The sequence below is a fragment of the Anarhichas minor genome, unplaced genomic scaffold (genome assembly GCF_050575085.1).
Source record: "Anarhichas minor isolate MPS153535 unplaced genomic scaffold, ASM5057508v1 ptg000074l, whole genome shotgun sequence".
Classification (NCBI taxonomy): Eukaryota; Metazoa; Chordata; class Actinopteri; order Perciformes; family Anarhichadidae; genus Anarhichas; species Anarhichas minor.
In genome coordinates, this window is record NW_027466520.1 from 4,250,888 (window position 1) to 4,273,498 (window position 22,611).

Genomic DNA, 22,611 nt, shown 5'->3' on the forward strand with positions numbered 1-22,611 from the left:
CACCTTATACACTCCGGTTACACCCATAGACTATATAAGAAGGTTACACCAATGTGGGATCAGAATTTTTGCATTATAAGTATAGGGCTGAATATTGATCAATTATTTTCAAACCAATTCAAAATTGTATAGCTTAATCTCTACTGGATTGTTACAACACTCATACGTTGAATTTTAAATGTAGACGCTGCGGATCCTTTCAACACTAGAGTCCGACTCCACACGGTGGAATTAGCAGGCAACACCGGAAGTTGCGTCGTTGGCGCGAATAATAACAACAAAGCTGATGTTTCAATTTTGCGAAGCTATTATCGTTAAATTATTATAAAATGTACAGACATTTACCCAACACGGTGGAGACCGTTTGTTCATGTTAATATGTAAAGTTATTTTATGTATTTTTAACATAACGTTACGCTTGGCATCAAAGAACAGGTAAGTTGATCAGTTTAAGGTAGTTAACATTATCGAGACTATTTAAAGTTAGCAATGTTAGCTAGTTGGCTAAGATTGTTTACATATAACGCGACGCTGTCAATCTATATCCAGTTTGGTATTAAATATATGTTTTTGTCATAACGTTATTCTCGGTTAGGCTAACGTTACTGCCAAGCCTAGCTAATGCCATCATAACAAACGTTAATGTCCTTTTATCTGGTCCTTATTCAGTTCGCCATGTCTAAAGGAGACAGAGATGGCTACATTGTGAAGTTTGTGGAAAATAAAGCACAAAAAACTGAGTATGCTGCCAAGGCTTACGAGGTAAAGTCCAGTATCAAATATTTTGCCACTGTGCTAATGTCTCTTCCTTTGTAATGGATGATGACCCTTTCTATCATGTGTACACAGGCCATTTTGGAGCTGCAGTCTGACAAGTACTTAAAAACCATCGATGAAGATGCAGTTTTACAGATGGACCAGAAGGACAAGTCTCTGTTTGTCTTCAGCAGCTTCACCACACCGGCCTTTCTGCACTGCAAAAAGGTCTAACTCAATATTTGATACATCGAAACCTGGATTTCATGGTTAATTGGTGAATCCCTGTCACTTATTCACTTTCTCACTCTTTGTTATTTGACGTGTAGCTTGGCTGCCGAGTGGTGAGTCCACTGGTGGTGTTGTACTGCCTGCAGCAGCATCATTGTGTCCCCAAAGCAGAGAAGCCCGTCTATAACATGGCCATGGCTGACATCACTATTTCCTGCACCAGCTTGGATAAAGCTACACGGGTAAGTTCACTGCGTATGGTGCTTTTCAAGTTGTTGCTCCTTTAAATCGGCAGTCTAATAAGTGTAACACTGCGCCTTCTTAAGTGTTCTCTAATGTGTTTGTCTGTCTCTCTCTCTACAGGCAGACGTGATGGATCTGGTTCAACTCATGGGGGGACGGGTCTATCTTGATCTAAATGTATCGGTCACACACCTGATAGCCGGAGAGGTGGGCAGCAAGAAGTACCTGGTAGCGGCCAGCCTGGGTAAACCCGTCCTGCTGCCCTCGTGGGTCAAAGCCTGCTGGGAGAAATCTCAAAATAGGTATGCACTGTCATCAAAATGGACATTTCTATGTAGAAAGATACACATGGATTTTTTTGTGATGTTTTCTTGGCCAAATAAACTGCACAGTTTATTAAAAACCTTCAGGATTTGAAAGTTTACCAGTCAATATTTCCAAAATTAGTGCTTCAAAGAAATTATACACTTGTTATATGACATTGTAACCTTTAGATGATCATTAACACCTCGTTCTGCCTCCTTCAGTTTTTTGAGGTATACAGATCTCCCCATTGACGACTATCTGTGCCCTGTGTTGCGTGGCTGCACTGTTTGTGTGACTGGCCTCTCCAGCACGGAGCGTAAGGAGGTGCAGCGGCTCTGTGATCAGCATGGAGCCAACTACACCGGTCAGCTCAAAATGAACGAGTGCACGCACCTCATCGTTAGTGAGCCAACAGGTACGTCACCAGCAGTTTCAGCAACAATGGGTTCAGTTATTGCTGCCAGTATCGTTTGTAAGTGTTCGTCTTTTGTTTGCAGGTCAGAAGTACGAGTGTGCAAGGAAGTGGAACGTGTACTGCGTGTCTCTGCACTGGCTGTTTGACAGCATAGAAAAGGGCTTTTGTCAAGACGAGAGCAGGTACACTGTGGAGCGTAACGCATCAAAGAGCACTCGACCGCACACTTCCACCCCCACTGGCACCAACAGGAAGGAGGGTGAGCCACAGACAGATAGTTGTTTGTTGTGTATTGTATTTTTGTCAGTCTGTAACATATATTGAAGAATCCTTTTTTTTTTTTTTTTAACTCTAGAGGGTCCGTCTCTGTTGGGCTTGAGCCACATCTCTGTGAATGCTAGCATGACAATAAATGACACAGTCGTCACTAACGGCACTATCAGCCGCCTGGAAGCTCCCGACCCCATTGAGACTCTGGATCTCACCGTCTGCCCAGCTGATGATGTCTTTGATGGCTGTAAGGTAAACAAAATAATGCTCCTTTTCATACAGAGTGGAGATTTCCATTTCCACTATTTCTTTTTTGTGATATTGGGAAAGACAGATGAGGCTTTTCTTTCACGCTTTGTTAAACGTTGTGCAGCTGTACCTGTGTGGCCTGCCAGGGAAGAAGCTGGAGAAGCTGCGGCGTCTTGTGAACACTGCAGGTGGTCTGCGCTTCAACCAGCCCAGTGAGGAACTCACACATGTGGTCATGGGAGAGCTGGACCAGGACCTCAAGAGTTTTCTGTTCAAAGCAACACATAGGTCTGACCTGCAAAGAGTATTACTTTACATAATATGTATTGCATCCTCGCCCAAAGCAAGTTTTTAACACCTGTGCCTCACATTTATACTATCAAATACCTTAAAATATAATAAACTATAAGCTATATTGACTTAAGTCCTCTCTGAATCTAAGCTTAGGATACTTCCTTACCTTATCCTACATCTTACATTTGTTTTGTAACTTATGTAGTCACAAAGTGAAATATACAGAATCCTGCTTTAAGAGGATGTTTACATGCTTTCTGTTAAATCATTGATTGTGATGTCATGTCTGTATGTTACTTCTCAGACCCCATGTAGTAACAGTGCAGTGGCTGCTGGACAGTTTCCACAAAGGCAGTCTGCTCCCAGAAGAGCGTTACCTCCACCCTGACTGTCTGCCTCCGGCCTCGGCTGCTGTCTCTGTGTCTGCCCGCCGCACTCTCACCTCCCGGCATTCAGCCGGTCCCCCCGCAGCCAGTCCCAGCACTCCCAGGCAGACGAGAGCAGAGGAAGATCTGCTCTCTCAGTACATGGATGATGACCCTACAGTCGGTAGGTATCTGTTAAAGAATTAGCTCAGTTTTATTGGAGACCATTAAGAGATTTAACAGGATAAAGTTTTATATATTAGTGTAATTTTTTTTTTTAATCCTCCAGTGGACATGCCCCCACCTGCAGAGGGCAACAGCAGGAAGTCCATCAGTACACCTGCTCAGTCTTGGGCACCAAACCTCACCAGAGGACCAGAGGCAGACTCCACCCTGCAGAAAGCCAGCGAGGCAGGCCTGTTTTTTGGGAAATGTTTCCTTCTTGTGGGCTTTGGCGCCGAGGCAGAGACCCAGCTCTCGCTACTGGTGACAGAAAATGCAGGCAGGGTGCTGATGGGCCGTACACGTGTTGTGGCAGACTATGCAGTGGTCCCACTGTTGGGCTGTTCAGTGGAGGCCACAGTGGACGAGGTGGTCACTGATACCTGGCTGGTGAGATCCTAGTCAGACTGCTTTAACTGTATCTGTGTCGGGAGGAGGGTATTTTGTGATTTGAAATACACATTTGTTCTCTCATCAGTTCTGTGTGTTATGTTATTGCTTTGTAAGTTTAATACCTGACAGGTGTGCTTTGCTTTTGTTCATTTTCAGGCCATGTGTGTGGAGAAGGAGTGTGTTCTGCAGCTGTCCTCCAACCCTTTGTTCACACCTGTTCCTCTGATGGAAGGACGTTTTCCTCTCAGAGATTGCGTCCTCTCTGTCAGCCAGTTCACGGGAGCAGAGAGGGAGTCTTTGATGGAGCTGGCCAAGCACCTCGGAGCCAAGTACGGTTACATTGCAGTCCGACCTCACATAATAATAATATGAATCCTAACATTCTCTACACTAATAACAATATTAGCAGTTGTAAGTATATTGTACTTGTATTCTCATTGCAGCGTGAACTACCTGTCCTAAATCATGTCTTCTCTCCCTCCTGCAGTGTCCAGGATTACTTTGTGCGCCTGGCCAACCAGAAGAAAGGGATGCTGGCCAGCACTCATCTGGTGCTGCAGAGCCCCGAAGGCACAAAGTACCAAGCAGCAAAGAAATGGGGGCTTCCAGCCGTCACCATGCACTGGATTCTGGGGTCTGCTCGGACCGGCCAGAGGGCAGAGGAGGGGCGCTTTCTAGTTGACCTGCCAGCCTCACCAGGTTAGAAGAGTGTCTTCATTAAAGCCTTCATCTGGATCAATGTGACTATAATCGTTGTTGGGTGTGAATTCATTCATTCATTGTTTCCTGTGCTTTAACAATGATTTTCTTTTCTTCTTCTACAGAGAGGGATGATGAGAGTTTTGTCGGTGGCTCCCAGAGGCCAGCCATGCCGCCACCGGCACGTTCGTCTCCAGAGATCCCTTTGCTGGGTCTCCAGAGCGGTAAGGCCGTCACTCCGCTGGATTTGGGTCGCCTCCGGAGCAAAGTGTTACGCTCTGTGTTGGATGAGAAGAAGCCCAAAGAGGACATCAGCACCCCCAAACAAAACCAGGAGGGTGGCAGAAGGAACCCCCCTCAGAACGAGGCCTCCCTGCAGCTGGACACTCCCTCCCGTTTCCTCAGCAGAGACCAGCTATTCAGGCCATCTTTCAACTTTAAGGTTGGGACCCACTGAGTCCAAGCAATTGTTTGTGCACTGATATCTGATAGATCGTCCTGTAAATACATGGACTGTTCCTTTTGTTCAGGATGCTCGAGGAGCATTGGAGACTCCAGCGGGAAAATCCAAACCAGGAGAGACGGTGGAGACCCCTCTGACTGACGTCATCAACAGGAACCTGAAGGTGTCTATCGCCAATAGCTCCCGAAAGAGCTCCTCAGATATGCAAGCCGTCACTGCCAGCCCCCTATTTACCAAGACGACTGAGAAGGAGGTAAACCGAAATACATGAAAATACAGTATGTTTGTAAACTTGACGTTGGTGGTTTAATCTTTGTTAAATACAGTGACACTGATGAAATCTTCTCTCACTTACTACAGGATACCTCATGTATAGTACAAGGGAAAGTGGACATGTGATGGAGTAGACGATGTACTGTCTATATCACTTGATGTATAAACAAAAGTGTGATCTAATTTGTTTGTAAGGTCCCAGAAAAGGAAGCCGGCCCTCTGACTGGTGTTGTGATCTGTGTGGGAAAGAAGCTGAGCAAAATGCAGAGTGAACTCAACGCCATCGCTGCCTCGCTCGGAGCCGACTTCAGGTACTCGACACATTCTTGCAAACTTCAATTTAAGGAATCGTTAACATTTTCTTGACGTGCTCATACGTACAGTTAAAGTGTTATTGGTTGCAGTCGTTGTTTTTCAGTAAATGTTGGATGCAGGTTGTACAAACATTCCTTTGTCAACGTGTCTTTAGGTGGGCTTGTGACGATACCGTGACACACTACCTCTACCAGGGCCGAGTGGGGGACAACACCCGGGAGTACAGAGGAGTGAAGGAGAGAGGGCTGCATGTGGTCTCCCTGTACTGGCTGCAGGCTGTACGTCTCCCAGCAGCAAACATAAACATAACCCAAGATCTTTACTTTACTACTCAACGTGTTTTTTACTCTAAATGGGAGTTTCAGCTTTGTTTCCACCGTCTTTGTTTCATTAAATTAATTATTGTGTCTAATAAGCTTCTGTTTTTCGGATATGTGCTGTGTCGTCTTGATCAGTGTGCTGAGGAACAGAAGCACGTCCCCGAGTCTCTGTACCCTTTCACCTACAACCCCAAGATGAGCCTGACCCTCAGCCAGGTGCCCAGCAGCTCTCAGAGGTCTCCACCGATTACACGAACACAACTCAAAGACATCACAGAGGCAAAGGACGAGAAGGTGGGGCTCCATAATGATGTAAATGCACCTCCAAGGTTCACTGGATACAATATGTTCTTAGTAACATCTAATAGAGAAGTACGTCATTAATGCTGGAGTGTCTCATGTAATTGTCTTTCTGTGTGCCCGTTTTAATTATCTGTCCTTCAGTGTGGACACATTGCCACAGAAGAAGCCTCAACGTTACGCCGTGTCAGCGATGGCAGCGTAGATAAAGAAGACACGAATGATGCCGCAGAGAGAGGCGGTGGGTGTTCCTTTTTCCAACTTTCATTTATTCCCACAAAGCTTCTGCCTGTTTGAAGAACATGCTGATTCGTGTGGTTGATTATCATCTTGTGTCCAGATGTCTCAGAGACTCTGGAAATGAGAGAGAACCTGCAAAGACAGCTCCAGGAGATCATGTCGGCCACCAAGCTGACGACAGGGAGGCGTACCTCGGTCAGACTCAGCAGGATGGGATCGGGAGGGGGCGACTCGGACCCCCACACACCTGATGGGAGCCGGTTCGGACGCTGCGGGAGCAGACGTACTCTGGAAGCTCTGAGGTAAGGAAGATAGTTTATGTTCAAACTTAAAAGCCTCTCAAAGCAAATTGGTATAATTTTAGGACTATTGTTGTGCTATAAAACCTATACAGTGTATGGATTTGATTGTATTTTAAATGAAAAGGGTCAAATGATTCTGCCCTGCTATAGTAGCTCCTGGATACCAAGTTCACACACTTCCTCACCCAAATACACTCACCTCATTCCGTCCTGATTTCAGGGTTACCAGAGAAGCAGCTCTGGACATCAACACAGAGCCGTCTCAGAGTGAACAGATAGTTTGGGACGACCCTACGGCCAGGGAGGAGCGGGCCAAGCTGGCTGATAACTTACAGTGGCCCGGAAGTCCGTCGCAATACTCTGAGCCCCTCGCACCTCCACCTCCTCCCACCGCAGAGAACGGCCCTCAGTTCAGGGACACCATGACGGACTCTGAGCTGGTGGAGATGGGTAATGATCAGAGAGGTTCATATTCATGTGTAACGTTTACAGATAGCTGGTAACCAATCCTGTAGAGGAGACTCAAGTTAGTCAGGAAAATAATAATTTCACCATAAACATACACAATGGAACGACATGGCTTCTGACATACTGTACGTCATCACTGTGTCCTCTCACAGCTGCTTGTGACGTCATCGAGCAGCACATGGGCCAGAGAGTCACCGCGGCTCCAACAGAGCAGCCCGAGAATGACATCCTCACTCCCAAAGCGCCCAGCATCGCCTTCCCTCTGGCCAACCCCCCGGTTGCACCGGAGCCGCAGGTGAAGAGTCCTGTTTACATTAACGACAAGAAGTTGATGCATTAATATAACTTTATTAATGTCTCTTTAAAGCAAGCTGCTGGTGCTAAAAAGGTTCTTTCTTCCTCTCAGGAGGAGCGTGAGGAAGAGAAGCAGCCGCCCAGATTTCAGCTGTCCTCCCTCAGCCCACAAGAACGCATTGATTACAGTCACCTCATAGAGGAGCTTGGTGAGTCTTCCACCTAATTAGGGCTCTACCAGTGTTTCATCATGCTGCAGAAACGCAGCACAGGCCTGGAGTCAGAGGAGCTCATCCCGGCTGACTAGAAAGGAGGAACTGCCTCTCGGGTCTGGGAATATTTTCTCCTGCAGATGTTTCCTGTTGTGAGCTTAGAATACTCAAGATGTTATAAAACACTGTTCAATCTTTCATATCAGGTCTGTAACTACAACTGTTTGGTGTTTTAGGCGGTGTAGTCCTGGACAAGCAGTCGTTCGACCCCAGCTGCTCCCACATCATCGTAGGGACTCCTCTGCGTAACGAGAAGTACCTGGCAGCCATGGCGGCGGGCAAATGGATCCTGCACCGCTCGTACCTGGAGGCCTGCCGCTCTGTGGATCGCTTCATCCAGGTTAGGATCTATGGTTTAGTGCCTCCAGCAGACGTCTATTAACACTCATATTTGCAGTGGTCTTATTCATCTTTACCTGTGTGTGTGTGTGTTCCAGGAGGACGAGTACGAGTGGGGCAGTAGCTCCATCCTGGACGCGCTGCCCTCCATCACCTCCCAGCAGAGGAGGCTGGCGTTATCGGCCATGCGCTGGAGACAAACCCTGCAGGGACGCTCGGAGCAAGAGGTACCTACAGTCCTCATCACTGTCCTTATATTGTATTATGTACTCGTGTTAAAGTATTCTATGCATTATTAAACGTGTATATATATGTTTTTCAGGGAGCCTTCAGTGGATGGACGGTCATGCTGAACATCGACCAGAACAGAGAGTCGGGCTTCAGGCGGTTACTGCAGTCTGGCAGAGCCAAGGTTGTTTATTAGTTGTGTTCAGTCCAACATCGTCTACTCATCACTATTGCTGTTTCCAGATCAGGCAAACAGCAAACTGTTTATCAGGAAGAGTTGGTTGTACTTTATTTTGTGCATTATAAACATACTTATAATGTGTTATAATCTGCTTATAGCACTGTCTAATGATCTATTTATACATATTCATAAGGAGCGTCTCTCCTTATATGGTCACTGGTTTAGCCTCGCTGGTGAGCCACCCAGATGTTGACACGTCGCCTTGTGATTCGTTTAGTTGGGAGATGACTCCGAAAACAACAGTCACGATCATTAAAGATGACATTTGCTGGTCTTTGTTTCAGACGAGGTGACTCATCGCCGCTATAAAACTCTGAAAGAGCTTTAATTCACAGTTTCCACCGTAGAGCGCAATCACTAAAGAGCAAAGCGCTGACAAAGGGCAAATGATTTAATCAGATGTCATGACATATCACAACAAGGTAGGGAAGCTACATCCCCCCCCTACCTCGCCAATTCTGCTCTGTATTTTCCCAGAGAAGGTGACATGTATTTTTCTGTAAACGTAGTGAAGCCATAGTTTTCACCTTTTTAATTTCTCTCTCCCTGCAGGTGCTGCCGAGTCCCTCCCCGTCCTTGTACAAGGAGGCCTCTCACCTGTTTGCAGACTTCAGCCGGCTGAAGCCCGGAGACTTCAGAGTGGACGTGTCGGAGGCCACCGCCCACGGAGTCCAGTGCCTGAAGCCGGAGTACATCGCAGACTACCTCATGCAGGTGAGAGAAGCTTTTCAAATGAATTACCACCGGATTGGCTTATTGCGACTAACAAAACCTGAGATCATTCGTTGTAATGTTGATGTAAACGTAACAAGATGCATCCTGACAGTGTAATGTTTTATTCATATACTATGCTGACTATAATAGACATGTCTTATGATCTTTAAATGTGTTTATATAGCAATAAGTGCTATCATTTCATTAGTGTTGAGTTAGACTCCGTAGATTAAATGTTAAAGCTGAGCTTTATTGCACACAGGAGCCCAACCCGCCTATCGAGCTGTACCACCTGACCGAAGCTGCCTCTGAAGAAGCTCCAGGCACTCCGTCACGTAAGCGCAAAGCAGCCGCAGACAACTCCAGGCTGAAGAAGACGCGTCTGAACTGAAATGTAGCCCCTAAATATTGTCTTTGAAATGATTGTAAATAACATTTTGTATCTCTTATGCTAAAAATAAAATGACTGTACCATTTGTTTTGGCATCCTAAATCCAGTGCGTTGCAGTCGGTGCAGTGAAGTGTGAGAGTGTAGCCATGATGGATGACTTAATGAAGGTCGGACAGAAAGTGTCGAGTCACGTTCTGTAATTGGGTGCAATAATACTGTGTGGCCTGTAGAGGGCAGTACATCGTCACTGTCTGACTCAGGACTGTGTTACAAGTGATTCCTCAGCAACACAATGAAAAATGATTATTAGCCGTTCATAACTTTATTTATTTTCCTGTTGACTGATACTTACGTTATATTTGTGTGGTGTTTCCCCGCAACAAGAAGTCAAACCAGTCGGCCGTACTCTTCCTCACCCATGTGATCATGGCCCACTTGTATCTGCTGTTGATCTCTCAATGCAGAAAAACACCAGCTTTTGTTTACCCCGGCCTTTGGTCGAGCAATGTGCTGTTTCATACCAGGGTGCCAGCCGAGGTTAGATGCCCCTGTTGCCTCCCATATGGACGGATAAGTGGTTTAACCTCATAATAGATCGACCAGCTGACGGCCTCCGCACAGAATCAGCGCTGAGCTGCTGTTTAAGAGGTGTGGGATTAGAGGAGAAAGAGCTGCTCTGACAGAGGAGCATGACTCAGGCTGCTGAGTCTAAAAGCCTCTCGCGGCCTCCAACGAAGGAAGGAGTAGCTTGAACAAAAATCCACTCCTTACCACCAACACTACTCTCTGTTATTCATATATAACAGTGGTTCCCCACCTTTTTGACGAATGGTCCATTTAGAACGAAGCTATTGTGACACCTGGTCACACGTTGCATATGGTAATAAGTTGTGAGCTGTTCCACCGGTGGTTTTCAAATATTTACGTTTAAGACCTGAAACTATCCAACATTTCACGAGAAACAAAATCCCTTTCCTACTGTTAATCTTCTTGCGACCCCTTAAATATATCATGTGACCCCCTCAATGGGTCCTGTATCTGTAGCACTCTACACTTAACTGACCAAAAACTCTTATGAAATGGTCTAATGTGAATCTATTTTAGTATAACTCCAACTAAAAGGTTTTTAAAAACAACTAATATAGTCGTCAGATTAAAGAAGATTAAAACTATCCGGGTAAAGAAGGAGCCTGCAGGGCATATATTATCTGCAAAATGATGTATTATTTACTTTAATTAACACTAATGTAAGGAATAAACTGTAGCCATCCTATTTGTTTCTAATATATGACTCTGAGGCTATGGGGAGCATGAATATGCCCTGCAATGGTCCCAACGTCTTCTATCTTCAACCTTGTTTATCCCAAGAGTTTTTAGTATTGTTATTGATTTTTTTGTTATAAATTCTGGAGCAAATAGTGTACTCATTTAATCTAAAATGAAATAAATAAATGAATAAAAAACAAGCTGTAGGAAATAATTGTATTTAGATAAAGACTTAAAGGATTGCCAATTAATCAATTAAGCATTTCACATTAATATCAGCTGCTCTGAAAGCTTGTCCGTCAAACGTCCTGCAGCTTTAATGTTTCTGCAGCAGTGCACCATGAGAGACGAGCAGTGAAGCTTTGTAGAGATGAAGTAGCACAATAACCGAGCACAGGTTTCATTGCACAGTTGGTCTTTGGTTGATCTGAGTCAGTGCATCGGAACTTGTTTTCAGTCAACAGGTGTCCACCGGCTAATCTCCCACTTTGCTGACTGGCCGGTGGCCAACAGTTGAGTTTCAGTTCGCCACTCCGCTCCCTCCTCTCCCGACAGGTAACTTTAAGGTCTTCTTTTTGTCGGGACAGTTTGGATTTCAGCCCGGGGAGAGCACGACTCCTCCGATCAGGGGAGGGGGAACTCTGCAGCGGCCCTCATTAAAATTCCCTGTCCGTACACTCACCACGAAAACCTCCTTTAGTGGGTGGCACCGGCGTCCTGCGCGCCTCTTTAATTGCGCACCACGCATTTACGAAGCGATCGCGGATCACAGTTTTCATCATCATCATCAGCGGCGGCCGCAAAAGGCGGAGAGTTTGCTTACTGCGTCCCCGTTATATTTCACCCCGTCAAGGCTGAGTGAGGAGAAGGTGGGCGCAGAGGTCCGGCAGTAGGGTGGCGCCCCGACGCATCTCTCATCCAGCGGCTGGACACGCTGTGCGGCGACACGGTCCGCTCCCGCAGAGGGTGCTTCACTTGGCTTCTTATTGCAGCTCCTGATTGTGACGTTTCCCGGTGGGGACTGGCAACATGTGCGCGTGGATGCTGTGAAGAGTGACACGGCGGCTTTTGGGGTTTCATTTCTCTCGGATACGCCAAGTACCCGACGTAACGGCGCACCTTCTGTATAGTAGGTGAGTACATCAGTTTATGTGTCTATACTTCGGATCAGACAGCTCGCCCTCTGCTGTGTAACCTGTACTGTGTTTTATTGGCTGTTCTTACAATAGTCTGCCTTTTTGCGTATTGATCACGTTGATGATCCGATTTGTTGCAATCCTGGTGGAAGGTTCCCCGTGACAGTCACAGACCCGAGCATCAAATCACTGTCAGCGCTGCATCCAACTATGATTGTAACAGTATATGGTGTCCTGTTAGTGCAGAGCATCGTTTAATGCATCGCATGATGTAGAAGTTCAGCTGCTGATGGTCAGTTCTTTGGAAGATTCCTGTAAAATCCTAATTTCACTGGAAAGAAAGGAGTAAACACATTGTTTGTTTGGTGGATTCATGTTTTACTCTCTCTTGGCAATCCTAAAAATAAAAAGAGCATCATGGTCAATTAAGGAAATGTGCTCTAAAGTGTTTTTGGGTGAAGAATTTGGGTGGCACTACATTCTTGGAAAGATTAATGGTAAAGATTCCTTGCAATGGCTGGCTGTATAATCCCAGTTTATAACAGTGGTTGGCTTGTTTACTTCCAATAACAAGGAGTTAAAAGTTTTTTTTTTAGACCAATCAATCCTGCAACTTGAGGATCTCTGCCCTAAGTGCCCTTCAAGTGGTTTATTTCTCAGGCAACATGGCAGCAACAAAGCAGATAATAGGAGGAACTCTCTTAAAATGTAAGACCACCGTGAACAAACCGGCGTCACCAAATACCCCGTTTGAGTGTGGAGCTCCAGCTTTGTTTTCAAGCACAAGGGGATCGTATGGACTGTAAAGTAAAGTGTATACTAATTGAACCTGCCGGCCACTCTCTCCATTGTGCCAGGAATGTTTGGTTGCCTGTTCTCCACAGAAACCCCCCATTCCTTTGTTCTGGGGGGACAATCCTTCAGTGCCATGTGTGTGCAGTGGTAGGGGGAGGGAGAGGGGTCAGCGGGGGTATTGACATCTGTAGCTGACAGCTTCCTCGGGGCGAGCTGACATGCTGTGATACCATGAATGGGTATTAGGGAACATATGTGCAAAGAGGTTAACAGTAATGAGGACATTTATGTCTTGTGCATCTGGAGAGGTACATGTGTTGAATGTAACTAGACACATAAAGATGATTTGTGTTATAGATTGCAGTTGATCAGAAAATGCTCGATGAAAAATGTGTTAGTCCCAAATCCTTTTGTTTTTCAGCAACCTTTCACTGATTGAATTGGTTTGACATTGTCCGAAGTTAACGGTCCAGTATGCTGGATTTGACGACATCTAGTGGTGAGGTTGCAGATTGCAACCAACTGAAACTTCTTCAGTGTGCCAGAGCATATGGGAGAACTACGGTGGCCCACTCGAAAATGCGAATGCTACTATCTAGAGCTAGTGTTTGGTTTGACTGTTGAAACATGCATGGCGGGAAACATACTGCTCCGTATGTAGATATAAACTGCTTATTGTAAGCTAACAGAAATACAGCGATTCTTATTTTCAGGTGATTATATATCAATTATAACATACTTATGAATACTTTCCATTTTTCTCAATAGATCCCCAATATATGCTACACACTGGCCCTTTACATTTATTTACACTAAATAGTCCCAAAACTAGTGCAGCAAATAGTCAATCAGTTGGCTGCTGAGAATGTCATTATCACCAAAGTTGTGAGAATCCATCTTCTGGGGAACACAAATGTCTTTACTAGAATACATGGAAACCTATTCATTATGTATCAACATGTACATAAAACTACAAATGTGAACCTCAAGTCAGGAGTATGCACAATTTAAATGTTCATCCTCTTGGGACCGTGAACATCTGTACAATTTCATGCAAATCCATTCATTATTTGTTGAGCTAGCATTAAACTCCAACGCTTCTCTGGATTCAGTTTCTCAATTGTGAGGATTTTTGTTGTATTCATTTTAAATTTAATAGTTTCAGGTTTATGTATGTTGATCAAGGAAACAAGGAGTTTGAAGACGCCAACTTGGGCTCTGGGAATATGTGGTGGATATTTTTTAATATTTCCTTATATTTTATATAAGCAATTAATAAAGAGGAAATTTAGAGGATTTTGGCATTAGGTTATCGCCAACAAATCCTGCCACTTCCTTCTGATGTTGTCCTGTATGATGGAGGCCAAAGTGTGTGTCAGTCATTTCAACACCTTCCTAGTTGGTGTGATTCTGTCAACATGAGGAAGAATGTTTTAGAAGGCAATGGCTGAACAATCTCCACAGCTGCACTCTTATCGGCAATGTCAGGAAAAGTCTACGTTGACACTGAAAATGTCCGGAAATGATCAGCTTTCGCATCCAGAGCAACAGACCTCTCTTAAACAAACGTATCGGGGAAGTTCCAGGAAAAGGGAAAGTCTGGTTTCTGACTCTTGCAACAGAAAGTCCGAGCTGATGGGAAACTGTTGGGGAATGTGACTGTGGCAGTGTTTCATGGGTTTCATGCCTTTAAGTAAGCATCACTGGTGACTGGTAGAGAGTGGTACACCATGAGGTGGAATGCAGGCCCCCCATGGGCCCCTCATGCTGCACAGTATGTGCGAGGGACTTTGCACCTACGTCCGGCCTGACAAAACAGGATTTCACCGAAGCAATGGGAGGAAAAAGCCAGCCTGTGCCTGCGCCGTTTCTTTTCCTGTGTTTTGTAAATGCCACGCAGCATTAACGAAGGCCCTCAGCTGGTTTCAAAAGGACTTTAAGCTGAGAAGGGGGGCATGTATACAGGAACCACGGGGGGGAGGCGCCACTCTGAAAAGCAAGCAAAAAAAGCAAGAAGAAAAATACATTTCCCCCTTAGCCTCTTATGATGCTATCAGCTAAATAGCGTTCCCATAGGACCAGACGGCTATAGACGTGCTTCAAAAAGAAACCTCTCTCTTTCAAAGTGTTAACTTTTGAAAGCCTTCATACTGTATACAGTGGTATCAGAGCAGGCTCTGTTGGACCATTGGGGCTATCAACCCCTCTTGCCCCGACCAAGCATAGGTGGAGCAGATAGATGGTAGGATAACGAACCATTATGATGATGAAAGGGGGCGACGGGCACGGGGGGAGATAAGAGTGTGGCGACCGTCGGAGCATGAGGTGTTTACAAGGGGAATTCCTCACATTCCTCAGCTTCAGCCATGCCACTCCAATCTGCACCTCCACCCACTGATGGTCACCCTCTGTGCCGAGAGGGACCCGAGGGGCGAAAGGGCCCAAATAGGTCCCTCCTCAGGAAGTAGCCCCTGATAATGTGTTATGTTAGGCGATTTTTGAGTGTTGCGTTAGAGATTTGGGGCAGTAGACCCCCAGAGAGTTAAAGTTCACACACACAGAGGCTTGTTTATAGCTTTGAGTGGGAAAAAGGGATTTTCAGTTCAAGCTTAAGCAAAAATTATGAAGCTTTTAGCATACGTTTCATTTTCAGTTGTTGTCGTTATCCAGAATAATGTCACAGGTGAACCAGGTGAAGTGATGAGATGAACATTACTTGATAGCTGTGTGGGAAATATCTCAACATTCTCTAGATTTATTGGCAGGAATGTAGCTGCAAACATTCATGATTTCCAGATGATGTGTCCTAAAGACTTTGGCATTCCTCTGACTTTTCCTATTGTGCCACCATGAGCTTCACATTTGTGGTTTTAAGCCACCACCAGCAGATCAAATGTTTAATTTGTCCAATACTTTGGTTTATAACCAAATACCTGCAAATTCCCATTGGTCCACCAGTAGTAAATCATAGCATGCTAACAAACTAAACTAAGATGTTTAGCATGACATCAGCATGTTAGCATTGTCGCAGTGAGGGTGTTAGCATGCTGACGTTAGCATTTAGCCGAAAGCAACGCTGTGCCTAAGTGCAGCCTCACAGAGCCGCTAGCATGGCTGTAGACTATAGACATTTATGATAAAGGTTTGTTCAGAAATATTAAAATCAGAAATATTTAACCTGCTTGTGTCAAACTACAGGATGATCCCTCAGTGCTGCAGCATCATTCTCACACAAATTAAGTCTGTAACTCAATGAGGAAAGGCAAAAAAAGCAAGATAAGTAGTCTATTAGTAGTACTATTTTATAATCAGGCAATAAATGAAATATTTTGATATATTTAAAGGGATTTTTTAATATTAAATGCTCTGAAGTGCAAGTGCTAAAGAAATCTCCAGTGCCTTCCTGTATAAGGCAGTCATGAGGCTGGATTTAGACTTTATCCCTTCAGTCTATGAAACCATTTTCTGTTGTTTTTTAATCAAACAACTCTTTCCTTTCTCTCGTCTGTTTTAGGGAGTGTTTGTGTAGTTAACATCAGAGAGCCCCTTTTATCCATCAGTCTAAAAATGATAACATGTGCGTCACATTCTGTGGTATGAGGCACGTTTAATACCCACATGTGAAAAGTGAAACACAGGAACTCCTCTGTAGGCGCCCTCGGGACACAGAGGGTTTGTGTTTTAGGATCAATCATCACATTTTTTTTTAATGCAACTCAGATGACCGGCTCTAATAGGATTATGGGAAGGCCTTGTGGGAGGGGTGACACGTTACCCCCTGCAAACCCAGCCTGGGGGTCATGTGATGGAGGGGGACAACACTAGCAGGTGTCAGCCCGATGATTACGGGGTCTGAGGTTGGGCTCACCTATGAGGATTACTCAGAGCCTCTAATGGAAGGCGGGTTGTGACCCCGGCTAGCAAGGAAGCAAATCACCATCCTCTCACCGAGAGAAGTGTAAAAAGAGAGCGAGAGAAAACCTCTAGTCTCTGGTTTCCTTGGCAACTTCTTCAATCTGGATATTTATTCTTTCAGCGCTGAACTTCTCGCAACACCAAAAATCATTTCATTTGTAATTTGTGAATACTTGTCAATCCTACTTTTTGGTTACAGCAAATTGTATTCACAGTCCTTTGTATACATCCAGACTCCAGGCTTTTGAGCGTGCAGTCAGTTGAAATCAAACCTCGTCTTCTGTCCGGACTCATCTGATAGAGGCTGCAGATTAAAGTGCCACCATATGCTGGGGACTGAGGAGACCCCTCCCAATGGTAGAGCTTATTATTGCGCTCTATATCACTGTCAGCAGCTAATTGTTGTGGAGGGTTGAGGTGGGCGGGGGGGGACAACTCCCCTATCTTGTCTTAAATGCTTGGTCATTGCTACTTTACCCTGCCACCTAAATCAAAGCATTTCCTTTTAGAAGTTTTATTTTTTGCTTCGGGTCTTGCTCTCTATCTCTCTCACACACACACACACACATAACATTGACTTTAAAAGGAACATGAAATGAAGTTTACTGGATAATGGGTCAATAAATGTGGTCAACACATGTCTCTCACTCATTTCCTCTCGGTTCCGTTGTTGTAACCTAGGAGGTAACCCCGGCCTAGCGAGGACGCTCAGTGGAAACGTAGCAAAACAGATGCGTTTTAAAACGGAAATGTACTAGTGTGGACATGGCCTCCTTTTCACGCTGTTCGAGTCCAAGTTGAGGCAGTCTGAATGCCAGGAAAGGAAATCTGGAGCTTTTGAGAATAAAGCATTGTTTTCTCTGTGTGCCCTGCCGAAAGCCGCATATGGCTCATTTCATGGCTGTTGGAGAGCCTGATTGACGGTCTGAAGAGCAGCGAGGCTGATGTGACTCATGTGCAGTGCTTGGCAATGCAAAAGGCAAGTCCTCGTCCAGGTCACACGAGGTAGAATTAAATGGAAGAGGAGATGGAAGAAGAAAGATTAGATATAGAGTGCCCAGCTGCTCTTTTAAAGGTTGTTTACCTAGAAACCCTTAGGATACATGCTGCTAGCATGTAAGCCAGAATGGTGACACAGTATGTATCTGATGTCTTCCTATCTGGTATCTGGTGTCATGGGAGCTGATATTTCATTGTAATCATTGCAATAACCACCTCTGGGAGAAATCCTCAAATACGAAACTATCGACACTTGTCACCCCCAATTAGGGAGCAGTTTATGTGGTTTTGCTCCCATTCTCCTCCTCCTTCTCCTTGTCTCGTGTGCGGTCTAAGAGATCCGTGGCCCCAGGGGGCCTGAAAGCTGTCTAGTAATCTGAGACAGCATTAATACTGAATAAGATGGAGAGAGGCGTCGGCGCCGCAAATTAATTTTCACACACAGAGCGGCGTTTTCAATTTGAAAGAATAATAATAATTGCGTCACAGTGGGATTCTAGTAAGTGTGTTTGTGTGAATGTGTTTGTGGTGCTGGTAGCGGTGGCAGGGATTGTGGTTTGTGGCAGCTACATCACCATGGAGACAGTGCCACTATATCGTGTCGGGAGGACTTTGATGCTGGAGTGAGGACGGCGTTGGCAGCAGAAAGGAGCAACATGGCAACAACAAAGTCTGAGTGGACAGCCACTGGGCAGACGTCTGGCTTTAAGGGAACCTGGAAATATCTCCTCACCTCTCCTTCACTGTCTGTCGCTGCTAACTTTCACAGTTGTGCTTTCACGTGGTTCTGCCCCTGATCCACTGAACCACCATTTCACAGTCCATGTTCACAGCCAGATCATTGAGAATGCCACTGCTGTGAAGGACAGGCGGCACAAGCCAATTCAAACTGCTGCTGGACTGACTCCCCTCCCCCTCCTCCTCATCACTCCCTGAAGAGGAGAGTGTCCTTTGGGCGAGAAGAGATGACTTGATGTTTTGGGTTTATCAGAAGCTGCAAATAATTTGGACAACGCTGGTCGCTGCGCAGGCTGTTTGTGCTGTAAAAAGACTGCAGCTCGCTGTGGTGTACAACATGTCGAACATGCTGTAGTAACTGCAGTGATTTTTCTCTCCCTCTCAACACTGTAATAATGATAGTTTATGTATCTGACGCTGTTGGATTTATTCCACATCGCACACAGTCGGCTTAAAGGACCAATACCAGCAGCGTGTTTACAAATGTTACCACGTAATCCTTGAAGTAATAGTTTGGCATTTTTGGATTACACTTGGATGATCAATACCAATCTCATGACTGTTTGTTGATCACTGAGCTAGCACAGGGAGGATGTTAACTTAGCTTAGCATAAAGCCTGGAAGCAGGGGGAAACCGCTAGCCTAAATTACAAAAAATAAAACATTGCACGACTTGGCAGAGAAAGAGTTACAGCACGTAGCAAAACACATCCAACATTGTAACACATATAGTTGCATTGTTTGCAAAATGAGTGGCTGTGATGTGTACTAAATAACAAGATACAACATGCAAAACCACTGGAGTGATCCGTTAAATTGTGATGCAGTACAGAAGTCATCTTTTGCAGAAACTGTCACCACAGCAACTCTTAAAATAATGTCCGTGAGGTTTGTTCCGCTGCTCTGCTTTCCCCTGGGCATTCGCTCCATTCTCCACTCTTCCACTAATATATTAGAAATCCTGCTGCTCATCCCCGATGTATTGTCCCATGCCCGACATCACACAGACGAGAGAGGCAGCAGAGTGATGGAGGCAGCGACACCCGCAAAATTCTCTTCAGGCCGGCTCCGTCCCCCCGCGGGGCCAAACATTTGACATTTAACTACGGTAGCCATAAACAGGCCACTGGAAGACCATCGACATTCATTTTGTCCGGCACCGTTTTGTCTCTTTCCAGCTCTGCTCTGTGGTGGTTTGCTGCTTTTCTCTGTTGTATTAATCGTTGAATTAATATATTTAGGTTTTAGACTGTTATGCTACACATAACAAACTATTTGAAGACATCTTCTACTAGTTTTTCTTTTAATTTGTCACCCGTCTGTTAATCTGTCTGAGACCAAAAACTCCGTGAAGTTTCCTAATGAAATAGAGGTATAATCTTCTTCATGTTGTTCATTATTTTACCCGTTGGATGTCAGAACAAAAGGGCGTGTATCATATGTGGTTTATCACCTAATAATAGACTTTGTGAAGCCTACCAAACAAATCAAGCTCTCGGCTCCATCTCCGCCCCACCACAGCATTGAACCACCACTTCATCCATAATATTAAACACTGCTGACTGTGTGTGTGTGTGTGTGTGTGTGTGTGTGGTGTCACCAATCTCATCCGAACCCTGCTGAGTCCGGCTTGTTTACCTATTCATTAATTCAGCCATGAATGATGGCACACACAAACCAAAGCTCTCCATCCTGTGGTGATTAAATGTCTGTTGGTGAGACATTTTTCTATTGGAAAGCATTTTAAAAAAGGACACACACACACACACACACACACAACCACATACACACACACACACACACACTCACACACACATACTCTGAGAAGCTGCTGGTGGGCGTCCGGGCTAACGCTGGTAATTAGCGTGCTGAGTGGTTGCACTGATTGCTTCATTATTTCTCCGATAGGCATCTGTGAGAGATATTTGATGGATGTTGCATGTTTGAAAGTCCGCACTAAAGCTCCTTATGTGAACATCACTCGTCAAACTTTAAGTCTACCTAGCAACACTGTTATTTACCACACACAGGTTTTGAAGTCACACCCTCGTCTACCCTGAGCCTCTTGCATCAGACTTGCTCAATACGACACCAAAGCTCAATGCAATTAACTGCCATCGTGCAGTTACTCCACATAAACACATGAACGCTCTCATACTTTGGTTGTATGCTGCTGTTAGGAGTTGTTTCTAAATGTAGCTACATCACAGGACTTCAAAATGGATTCAGTATTATTTGTTTGTTTTAGCTCACAGCGGTTCAGCGCGACGCTGTGAGCAGGAGAGCAATTATCAACTGCATGTCCCAGTTTCACAGACGAGGATTATTTTTGTATGCGACCAAGATATCGACGGCTGTTTTCTCACTAAAGGTTTCAGTCATTCAGTCATAATCATTGTCTTTGGAACTGGGACTGTTTCCAAGATGCTTGTGGAGGGCTTTCTAAGCTCCAAGAGAAAAAGCAAACGTGCAGCTCAGTGCTTTGATTTCAGTGCCGAAACAATTGATTTATTGTGTGTAAGAAAATGAATACACAACAATTCGATTTTCATCGTGGCTTGTACTTATAACAAGCTAACTTAGCTTAACTGAGAGGGTAAACATGGTAAACATTATACGTTAGCATCATGTTAGCATTAAGCTCAAAGCACCGTTGTACCTAACTCCAGCCACAAATAGCCGCTGCCACATTTAGCCCATGGCTGTTAGTCTTGTTTCAAAGTAATACGTAAGGCTTTTAGTATTTCCAGCTCCTCAAATGTGAACATTTGCTGATTTCATTCCTCCGTAAAGTACGTCTCTTTGGATTTTGGACAAAACAAGCATTAGCATGATGCCACTTTTGTGAAAATACTAGATAGATTAATTAAAACTGTAAGTAATCATTAGTTGCAGCCATATTTAAATCACTTTGTCAATATGTAGACAAAGGTCAAGAAGAATCCTGAGTATGCGAGTTTGTCAATCAGGTTTTAAAATGTTAAATTCATTTAATTTGTGTGCTTTCAGAGATATTTCTTTTACTTCAAAGTCCTTGCACCTCAGAAAATCTCATAAACAACAAAACATGTTGTCACTTAATTGCTAATAAATCATTTTTTGGTTCCTCCAGAGATACTTCATCACAAATCGCTTTGCTTCTTTGTCATTCCACTCAAATGGTTTGCGAAATTGTACAAATTCGTCGTGATTTGCTGCTTTTCTGATAACAATACTTGCACCACAGGGTTGCTGTTTGCACCGTGATATTAATCCAAGTGATTCTCCTCTGTTACCTCCTCCACTGTTACTGGACTCCCGCTGGACTGGCCTCAGTAGGGTCTCACTTTAAAATGTCAACGCTGTCAGGTCCCCACGCCGTCATATCTGCTGTCATCTCCAGGTAAACATTACAGTCATTACAGCTGCGGCTGCCACCGCTCCCTTTCCATCGAGTTTTACACTTCCAGCTCCAAATCAAATACCACTTCTCAAATCATTGCTCTCTCCTGTGGTGGCTTAAGAAGAAAGGTCACCCCTGTCCGGATGGAAGACCCCCAGGCTCCATCACTCTGAAACTGAGTCACCTCCGGAGTCTGCCGGCATTTCATGCATTGTTGTGTGTGTGTGTGTGTGTTGCATCACATGCAATTTAGTCCTGGTGTAATTGGCTTATTAGGCCTTTAGTCTGTTTGGAGAATTGAGCAACTGGGCCACTCATCCATGAGTAAATTCTGCACTTTCAGGCCAATTGTCCTTGTCATGTTTTTGCTGGGTTCATCTGCCTTCATCCGTCAGCCTGAATCACATGGAGTAATGGATGCGATGTGCGTGTGTCCGCACACAGCGAGCCAGACACACTCTCCGGACTAGCGGCTCTTGGAGTTAATCCGTCTCACTAATAGTGGGGGGTGGAGCAGAGAGAGGGCGAAGGAGGAGGAGAGAGGAGAACAATACAACGTCTCTCCCTCCATCTCCGGACACGTGGTCATCGCCTGGCGGGAAATCTCTGGACCTTGGATGTTCTCTACGGATGTTGCTCCTCTCGTTCACTCGTCCCAGCTGACTCTCCAGCGGTCTCTGCTGCGCCGCTCAAGGAAACGAGGTACAATAACCCCTCCAGAAAACATCCTTCTCCAGGGCTTTTCGTTCCTGCCATTGTCACCAGACAAGAGGCTGC

General features: G+C 45.0%; 2 protein-coding genes across 3 annotated transcripts in view; both read left to right on the top strand.

Annotated features, from left to right (window-relative positions):
- Positions 1-256: 256 nt before the first annotated feature.
- Positions 257-9,688, top strand: topbp1 (DNA topoisomerase II binding protein 1). Of its 2 annotated transcripts, none has more exons than XM_076080490.1 (28): positions 257-435; positions 670-762; positions 850-984; positions 1,086-1,229; positions 1,351-1,532; positions 1,758-1,951; positions 2,034-2,210; positions 2,307-2,473; positions 2,595-2,758; positions 3,069-3,313; positions 3,419-3,741; positions 3,901-4,073; positions 4,232-4,443; positions 4,569-4,885; positions 4,974-5,159; positions 5,375-5,490; positions 5,649-5,772; positions 5,950-6,108; positions 6,259-6,355; positions 6,455-6,656; positions 6,877-7,106; positions 7,277-7,419; positions 7,531-7,627; positions 7,867-8,030; positions 8,128-8,256; positions 8,352-8,441; positions 9,051-9,212; positions 9,475-9,688. In XM_076080490.1, exons 2-28 carry the CDS (start codon positions 676-678, stop codon positions 9,601-9,603), a joined length of 4,548 nt encoding a protein of 1,515 aa, XP_075936605.1. In that variant the 5' UTR covers positions 257-435; positions 670-675; the 3' UTR covers positions 9,604-9,688. The 2 variants fall into 2 exon arrangements, with proteins under 2 accessions (XP_075936605.1, XP_075936606.1); XM_076080491.1 differs by having other exon boundaries at positions 1,845-1,951.
- A 1,799-nt stretch (positions 9,689-11,487) lies between these two features.
- tmem108 (transmembrane protein 108) overlaps positions 11,488-22,611 on the top strand; it is a 39,561-nt gene continuing 28,437 nt past the window's right edge. The window contains exon 1 of the mRNA XM_076080312.1: positions 11,488-12,002. The gene's annotated coding sequence lies outside the window, so the exon portion shown is untranslated. The remainder of the gene's footprint in view (positions 12,003-22,611) is intronic.